Source organism: Gossypium hirsutum, chromosome A05 (genome assembly GCF_007990345.1).
Source record: "Gossypium hirsutum isolate 1008001.06 chromosome A05, Gossypium_hirsutum_v2.1, whole genome shotgun sequence".
Classification (NCBI taxonomy): Eukaryota; Viridiplantae; Streptophyta; class Magnoliopsida; order Malvales; family Malvaceae; genus Gossypium; species Gossypium hirsutum.
In genome coordinates, this window is record NC_053428.1 from 25,573,576 (window position 1) to 25,582,648 (window position 9,073).

At 33.7% G+C, this 9,073-nt stretch overlaps 1 protein-coding gene across 8 annotated transcripts; it reads left to right on the plus strand.

Annotated features, from left to right (window-relative positions):
- Positions 1 to 1,331: 1,331 nt before the first annotated feature.
- Positions 1,332 to 8,804, plus strand: LOC107897123 (protein LAZ1 homolog 1). 8 transcript variants are annotated; one of them, XM_041114113.1, is made up of 10 exons: positions 1,332 to 1,637; positions 3,102 to 3,213; positions 3,310 to 3,670; positions 3,788 to 3,844; positions 5,163 to 5,271; positions 6,344 to 6,528; positions 6,641 to 6,729; positions 6,897 to 7,152; positions 7,825 to 8,070; positions 8,179 to 8,804. In XM_041114113.1, the coding sequence occupies exons 3-10, from the start codon at positions 3,455 to 3,457 to the stop codon at positions 8,467 to 8,469; spliced, it is 1,449 nt and encodes a 482-aa protein (XP_040970047.1). In that variant the 5' UTR covers positions 1,332 to 1,637; positions 3,102 to 3,213; positions 3,310 to 3,454; the 3' UTR covers positions 8,470 to 8,804. The 8 variants fall into 8 exon arrangements, with proteins under 8 accessions (XP_040970047.1, XP_040970044.1, XP_040970045.1 ...); XM_041114110.1 differs by having other exon boundaries at positions 1,482 to 1,865; XM_041114116.1 differs by having other exon boundaries at positions 1,486 to 2,239.
- Positions 8,805 to 9,073: the final 269 nt, after the last annotated feature.

Consider the following 9,073-nt stretch of genomic DNA (forward strand, 5'->3'; position numbering starts at 1 on the left):
GATAAATAGATAAAGGCCTACTTATCACTTAATTGTGAAAAAATTTGATTATTTTTTTATTTTATTTTATTTCATTTAAAATTATATTATATTTATTAAATAATCTAATCATATTCAATATTTGATTTTAAATAATATACCAAACATATTTTATAACTTTAATTTTGGACACTTATTTTTATCAACACTTAATTTTTTAATTTACCAAATATAGTCTAAAAGTAGTACGAGTTTCTAATAAAATTGTTAATTATTAACAGAATGACAAATACAAATATTAATTTCTTAGAAATCAAATATGCTCAATAAATGTCTACTTTATTGCTCTACACGTGGTAATTTTATTTTAGTTTTAATTTTTTTTGTTTTAAAATATTATATATTTTTTTAAAACTAGTTAAAATTATATATTTACAAAATTATTTTATATTTAATTTCGAATCAATTTATATATACATGATCTATTCGAAAAATAGTGATATAAAAAAATCTAATTTTTTAAAACAGAAATAATTTAAAAGTCAACCGCCTCATGTAGAGCAATGAAACTTGCCTATCTATGGAGCATCGATAATTCATTTTTGAACGTAATAGGCTTTTTTTTTTCTTTCTAAAAGATGGATGTAATAGTTTTAAATGTATATATTTTTTTATAAATTTAATTAAATATACCTTATGAAATTCATGTATTTTTATTAGTAAGCTTGTTATTTAGTATTAATTTTATTACAAAATGTTGTTACATTTTATTTATTTTTATAGAATTGTTACTTTTAATTTTAAATTAGTTTGATTTGCTTTCAAAGTAAAATAAATAAATAAATAAAATATCTTACCCTTTCCTAATGTAATAAATAGTATTATTATCGACTTTTTATTTTACTTCATATAACTTACGTTAATTCAATGCACATAATTTTCATTATAATAAATAATTACCACTCTAAACATATAAATTATATTTTAAACTAAAATTCATATTATAATAGATTTATAACATTGCTCTTTAGTGATAACATAGATAATATTTATTTAAATATATTCAAAATCAATTTTTTAAATTCATGATAATAATAATATCAATTAAATTAAAATTTAATCGATAATTTTTAGTTTCTTTTATAAGGTATGAAAAGATAGCATTATCATTCAACATGTGTGATTAAATTACCAAATTCAATAATTAATGAATTAAATATTTTTGTGGAGATATTGATGGAAAATGCGTACAAAAGTAGATATAAATGTTTACGTTGTTGGGGGCGGGGGCAGGGGCAGGCTCTTTTAAATTAGTTTTACCTGAGGGGATTTAGTAATCGGGTGTGCAAAACATATCCAAATGGGGGACCACCGCATCTGCCAACAAGCAGTCGTGGTTAAGACGTCAAACTTTTAGTCAACGAACTACCATTCCTGGGCTGACGTGGCATTCATCCCTCCCCTTCATTATCTTTTTGGCCGAGTGTTGGGTGCTTCGTTAAAAAGTAATCTTCTTTAATCCCAGCCTTTCAAACGACGGCCTGTTACCAACTCCCACCGTCACAGCCTCACTTGGATCCCGCACCTCAGCCACTACCCCCAACGATCAAAGCCACGTGGATCCAAAACAAGGGGGTTTGAAATTCTTCCTTGCCTCGGTATAGAAATTAGAAAAAGCCTTGTCGTCACATTTTCTCTTTTAGCATTTATAAGGGAAAAGAAATATTTTCCCGACCGCCTTAAGCAAAAACATTCGGTTTTTTGTTTACCTTTCGTCCAAACACAGTATTCTTTTCATTCATTTCTCCATCATTTTTCCTTTTTCTTAGAATTGATAAGACTAATTGTTGTTCCCTGCATTTAGTGGGGGGAAATTTCGACGACAGGTTTGAGCCTTTAATTGTTTTTATTTTCTTTTTTTCTTTTCATTTAGATAAAATTATAATAACTCCCTCGTTTTCTGCAATATTTATGTTATTCTTTCTAAGTGGCTTTAGTAACACTAGATTAGGCTTTATTTTTCTTCAGTATGATCGACATTCTAGGGTTTCTTTCAATGTTGCCTTTTGTTTTCCTTCCAGTCAATTATTAATTGCTTTTGTTTATCGATGGCCATTAGGGCTAAATAATTTTCTTGCTTGTTTGCTGAGAAAACTCAAAAAAATGCAGTTTTGATTAATCGTTGTTTTAGGCGAAAAGTGACTCAAGTACAGTTCCTTTCTTTGCTTTGCTTTGGTGTGCTTTAGATAATTTAATTGAAGTAAGTACTGCTAATTCGGTTACTTTCATTGAACATTAGATATATATTTTGTGAATATTACAATGTTTTTCTTGAATGTTGAGAAATTTGGGCATATACAAAACAAATGTTTGTCTCGTAGTGCAGGAACCTTTCTAGCTAAGCAACGAACCTCGGAATATTTATTCTCTTTAGTTGGTTTTGTTCCTCTAAATGAATTTGATATTGGGCTCTCCTTGTTCTTTTTGAAACTATGCTTCTTAACAGAGCGGCTAAGAGCTTTGTATTATTCTTGCTGATTATGTATTTATTCCTATTTAATGTATACTGTACGCTTTAGCATGTTCTAGTTGATAATGTAATGACTCATAACCTTTGGATTGCTAAGAAGATTGGTAGATGAGTGAACACTAAAAGATAAAAGGATCTATGCATACAGAAAAATTGTTGGATATCTGTATTGGAATAATCACCTTTTAGCATCAGTTTATAGTTACTGAAAGTCGGCAGATTATACCATTCTCATAGAGTCACTCCTAAGCTCATCTGTTTTTGCTTTTCATGCGTTCAGTTGATTTTTTGAAATTAAGATGGGTTGTAACTTACTTCCCATATTTTCAAACTGGAATTGTCATTAATCAGTGCTTCTTGTTATTTGACTGAGCTTATTTTTTGTATAGACGTGTAATTTTTATAGGTTAGTATGGTTCAATATTTAATCTCCAATCTTTTTCTTTGTATTAATGGAACTTTGGAACTGCATTTATGCAATACTTCCTTTCAACCTGAATGCCATTTTCTCTTCATAAAAATCTTGGTTATCAATGTTCTGTTGGTTCTTATGGTATTTCTTGTTGATTTATGGTGTCCATGCTCTTTACAGGTAATTTTGGTCCTGGTCTACCTAGCTTATTTCTTTTTCTTTTGGAAGCAAGTTTTCATGGTAATACCATACAAAGGATATGAATGGAGAAGGATAATGGAATGGTAGTTTGGTATGATTATTTTGTTCAGTTTGGGGCACTTTTTGTGGCAACAAATTAAGGGTGGTTTTCTTTGTAATTTGGAGTTTTATAGCAGTTTTCTCGCAGTTTGCAGAAGGGAAACATATATTGGGTGACCAAAGAACAAGGAGTGGTGAATATATTTCTCGAGTTTTAGATTCTTCAGCAAGTTAAAATTGTGACAAGCACACTCCTGTTGGACCATTGAATAAGATTCGCCTGCTACGCTTCCATGGGATGGAGAGGTGTCTTCTATTCTTCACTTTTTCTTCTCACTCTAGTCGAATCTTCAAGTAGATCAGAGAAAATATTGTTCTCAAACTTGGCTGCCCAAAAAGCTGTAGAATTCAGCTGGCCAGTCTTCAGTGCTAGCATATTTGTCTTTGTCGCTCTTGTCCTCTCTATGTACCTCATATTTGAGCATTTAGCTTCTTATAATCAACCAGAGGTTTGTTATCATCTTCCTTTCCTTTTCTGGATCTCTTCTTTTCTTTTTTTTGTTGTATTTTTTTTGTTATTATTGTGTTGTATGTTTATATGACGTGGCTTTTCTTCTCAACTTCAGGAGCAGAAGTTTTTAATAGGACTCATTCTTATGGTTCCTGTTTATGCGTTGGAATCGGTATGACTATTAACTATCAATTTTTCTTCCCTACCCCTTTTGGCTTCACTTGTTTCTTTGATGGTTAATAGATTATGAGTTCAATGCATCCTGTTTAGCAGAATGGTGGATATTCCTTGCTCATTATCAGACAATCACTTATTTACATAAGTGTGCATTGGTGGTTCAGTTCAACTGAACTACATGATTTAATGTGTGATGGCAGCACCTTGTTGGATAGTGTCATTGCTTATATTCCTAATATTTGGTGATGTTGAATTTACCATGAACTACTAGCAATTTTGGTGGACTTATGTCATACTGAGATTTTTTATTATCTTTGGAGGGGCAAATTGTGAAGTGTAGGATGTTGATTGTTAATTGTCTTAACCACTTAGTCATTGGGAGAGTGCAGTGGGGCAGGGAAGTAGATATCATATTGTTATTAATTTGACTAATGGATAATTTCACAGCCTCCTAAAAGTGGAGGGCCCTCTGTCTCTAACACCCAATGTTGTCAAGGGCACCAGGCGCACTCGAGGTGCTAGGACCTCTATATAGCCTGAAGTGCAAGGCGCAAAAAAGCATCACCAGAGTAAACTGAGGCACAAGCATATAAATTTAAATATATATGTAAAATGTATATAAAATCATATGTAACTAATGCATATAATTAATAAGTATTAATTGAATAGTCAAAGAAAGATAGATTTTAATATAGTTCAATTTATAAATTCAAAACATTGTTCAATAGTTTAATAACTTACCTAATGTATTGTAAAATAAAACACCATAAGAATGAAATTAAATCTCATCATCAGAAACTAGCTCTAAATTTCCTTTATCTTCTCTTGAAAAGTTTTAGCTTTTAAGAGTTAACTAGGTTTTTATATAATTAAATTAGGTCAATAATTAATTTAAAGTTAAAATAAACAGGAGAATGGAATGGCTCTTTAGTGAGGCGTGCTTTTTATTGCGCTTGGTTTTGCAATAAAGGTGCCTGAAAAGCGCACCAGGCGCTTGCCTGATTGAAGTTGCCTTGCCTTGAGGTGGGTGAGGTGGTAGTGGCCATTAGCGCTGCACCTTAGCAGCTAGGCACTTTCCTTGACATCACTAAGGCCTTTGGCGTTTTATTGTAATTTAACATTGGAACAGCCCTGATGTTCATTTGTTAATTATGTAGTACTTTTTTTTATTTAATCAGTATACGGTTCTACTGCTTCAACTTCTGCTGCTGTTAGCTTTAAAAGTTTGTCCGTTCAAGCAGCAGTACTTGGGCTCCTATTATAAAATGGCATCTAATTCCTTGTGTATTCTGGATATATATTTTTTGGTGCAGTTTTTATCACTGTTGGACTCAGGTGCTGCTTTCAATTGTGAAGTAATTCGGGACTGTTATGAAGCTTTTGCATTGTACTGCTTTGAGAGATATTTGATAGCTTGTTTAGGTATGCTAAGATGACCGAATGTTTCTTTGTGCATTGACCAACTAGCATTCTTTATGTCTTGAATTGTTATTTATAATAGATTGATTAATAATAGATTACATTCTCATAAAGTACCTTTTAGATCTTCAATTTCTCCCCCCCCCTTGAGGAGATGTGTTTTTTATTTCTTTCTTCTGTTTGCCTTCATCTTTTTTTACTTTTTGGAGTATGAATAAACTGTGCAAAGAAATATATGAGGACTGTGTATCTGAAGAGATGATATGTGTGTTGATCTGTGTTCAGAAGGCTCAACAAGAGTCTGATTGAAATAGGAAATTTCTGTGTTTTATGGATATGTTTTAAGACATTTTTTTATCTAGCAACATTGTTATTGAAAACATATAATCTCTGCCCCCTACAAACCTCGAATTGGTAGACACTGCATTTAAGAGGTTTTTATCACAAGTTAGACATGGAAATCTTTGAGTTCCTATGTAGGCTCTTTGACTTATGTTGGTAACCACTGCAATAGAGGTTTAATGAGCTAAGTGACTTCTCTTGATTTATTTGAAGCTGTTGGGTTCTTATCTAGGCATTTGAGGTTTCGCATTTGTTTTATCAGTTAGCAAGAAATCTTTGACTCTGTCTTTTCTAGCCTGTCCTATAGTATTTAGTGCTGTAGCTCGTCTAGTTAGCTACATCATAAAAGGAAATCTGTTGCCTAGATGGTAGCCTATTTGTAATACAAATTAGATGAAACTAGACAGTTCCATGATTTCATCTTGTAAGTAATATTATGTGTACTAGACAGGTGATCTTACGTAAAGAATTATTATGTGTGGAATAATTTTGCTCTTATATGTAGAACTTTTCTTTGTAATATACACTAGTCTGGATGTGTGCTTAGAGACGTATACTGACAAGCAAGCAACAGACTGCTTGGATTCCTACCATGGCTTCGCTTGACAGGGTCATAGAGAAGTGTTGTAACCTCCATTTACTTTTCTTACTAATACCATTTTTGGCTAGTGAAAATACATTAGTGTTTGCCCCCCCTAATTATGCTGTGACCTGAAAAAGATGGTGTCTGTAGGTGGGGAGGAGCGTACAATTCAATTTATGGAAAGTCAGACGGTAATCACTGCCAGCACCCCTCTTTTGGAAGATGCATATTCATATGGTGTTGTGGAACATCCTTTTCCATTAAATTGGTTCTTGAAGGATTGGTATCTTGGTCCCAAGTTCTATCATGCTGTAAAGATTGGAATTGTTCAGTATGTATGTGTTTATATTTCTAAAAAGCTTCCATTAGATTACCTTTTTTTTTTTTTTTTTTGTTTGTAAATTTTATTACAGCCTTCCAGTGCTTATCAAAGCATCTGTCTTTCAGATGATACTGAAGATGATCTGCGCATTATTGGCAATGATTTTGCAATCCTTTGGAGTTTATGGAGAAGGAAAGTTCGAATGGAGATATGGGTGAGATATATGCTTTCCACATTTAAGAATCTGAAAACTTCATTGCACATAAATAATCATCATAGATGGCTATGGATTTCTTGTATATTTGGTTTTAGTAGTTTTTTTTTTTTTGGTTGGGGTGTACATCATCACATGCTGACCTTACGGTTCCTATTCTCTGGCAGTTATCCATACTTGGCTGTTGTACTTAATTTCAGTCAGACTTGGGCCCTATATTGTCTTTTACAGTTCTATGCTGTTACTAAAGAGAAGTTGGAAGCAATTAGACCTTTGGCCAAGTTTTTGACATTCAAGTCAATTGTATTCCTGACATGGTGGCAAGGTGTAGCCGTTGCATTTCTCTTTTCCATGGGAGCTTTTAAGGGGTCATTGGCTCAGGAACTGAAAACACGAATTCAAGATTATATCATCTGTATTGAGGTATGCTTTTAAATAATATATCTATGTTAACAATTCGCTGCAACTGTTACGATTTTTTCCCCTCGTCTTAGTGGCAACAAATTGGTTATTCTGGAAACAAACTAGTCTAGTATCTGAGCAATTAAGCAATGATGTTTTGAGGTATCGAAAATTTCCTGTTGCTGGTCTCTACAAGATGAATATGTTCCTGATCTTGTTCTCCTTGTTTTGTCCTTTTTTGGGTCCTGGTAGGGTGTTATTTTTCCTGCCCTCTTAGGCATTTTTACATGAAGTGCCTGTTCTCGAGACTGAAACCTCTTTTAAAACTATATTGTTTGCATATCTAACACGTCAAAGCTGGCATGGTGATACGGTCTTTTGATACTCCAAATGTGAGAGAAAGCTAGAGATAGTTAAATACACTTGTCTTGATCCAGGTCTGACATTCCTGATTTTGAGCAACGTAGGTTGGAAATGGCTGAAATGGTACCTTTAGCATTTAGATTCGTATTTGAGGTGTGATGTTTCTCAGAGTCTGCATACTATGGATGAGTTATGTCATTAGGTTTCCTGATGATGTGTAGTTATTCTCATTTGCTGAAAAACTGTTGTTTCTTTTGCTGAAATTATAATTTATTTCCAAATGTAAAGTTATATTCATGCGGGAGGTTTAAAGTAATTTTTGCAAAATAGATGGGTGTTGCTGCTGTTGTGCATCTTTATGTCTTCCCTGCGGTACCTTACAAGCGTGGAGAAAGATGTGTCCGAAATGTAGCTGTTATGACTGACTATGCTTCTCTGGGAACACCCCCAGATCCCGAGGAGGTCCAAGATTGTGAAAGAACTACTAGGATGCGCTTGGATCGACATTATGAAAGGGAGAAGCGTTTGAACTTTCCCCAGAGTGTTCGTGATGTGGTCTTGGGAAGTGGTGAAATTGTAAGACATTTAAGTATCTGCTTTTCTGGCAGGAAAAATAGTTATATATGTATGTATGCCTGTATATATATATGTTCTGACTTTGTTATCCTTGTATCGTATTTCTAGATTGTTGATGACATGAAGTATACAGTGTCACATGTTGTTGAACCAGTTGAAAGGGGAATTGCAAAAATAAATAAGACCTTCCATCAGATATCAGAAAATGTGAAACGCCATGAAGAGGAGCGGCGGAGGAACTCTAAGGATGACAGTTACCTTGTCCCTTTAAGTTCATGGAATAGGGAATTTTCTGAAGCTCGTGAGAATGTTGTAGAAGGCAGTGTTAGCGACAGCGGTTTGGCAGCCACCGGGAAGAGAAATAATAATATCCAAGCTCGGAACAGAAGTGCTAGATAGTATGTGCAAGTAGCTGTTCATTGCAATTGGAGTTAACAAAAAAGTATTTGAACATGGTAATTTTAGTGGACAATATCAAAGATGCTTTGGAAATTCGAATCTTGTCAGATATTGTTTTCTCCCACTTGCCCCCCCCCTTTCCTTTTTTTAAATGCTTGGTTGGAATGATGGTCCCATTGGGAAGGGGTTGGGAGGGAACAAAAACCTCCATACTTTTCTAACATTGAGAAATGTATAGAGCAGAGTCCCCGACTTAACTGCAAAATTTTACTGCAGTTCGGTAAATTGTATAGAATCCACTTTTTTGAACAGGTGAAAATCATGATGTTACTATATACACCCCATTGTACAAGTGATATTTAGTTTTTCTTTTTTGGTTTGGATCTCTAGCCTTTGTCAAATTTATATTCAACTACAGAAACATTGGGAAGCCAGATCGCTGCTGAGCCTCAGAGTGGTAGTAGCTTATTAAGGCTTTTTTGTTTTGTAGAAGCTATTTCTTGCTTTACTATGGGAACCGAAACGGGGGGTTATACAGAGTTACGAATTAGATTTTGAGGGTTCTTTCAACGATGGCCCATTCTAATTTTTTCCCCGAGAATAA

Coding starts and splice junctions, on each gene's coding strand:
- LOC107897123 (XM_041114113.1), top strand. CDS start 3,455: ATGGGATGGAGAGGTGTCTTCTATTCTTCACTTTTTCTTCTCACTCTA. Junction 5,272..6,343: donor ATATTTGATAGCTTGTTTAG/GTATGCTAAGAT, acceptor TGGTGTCTGTAG/GTGGGGAGGAGCGTACAATT. Junction 7,153..7,824: donor ATTATATCATCTGTATTGAG/GTATGCTTTTAA, acceptor TTTGCAAAATAG/ATGGGTGTTGCTGCTGTTGT.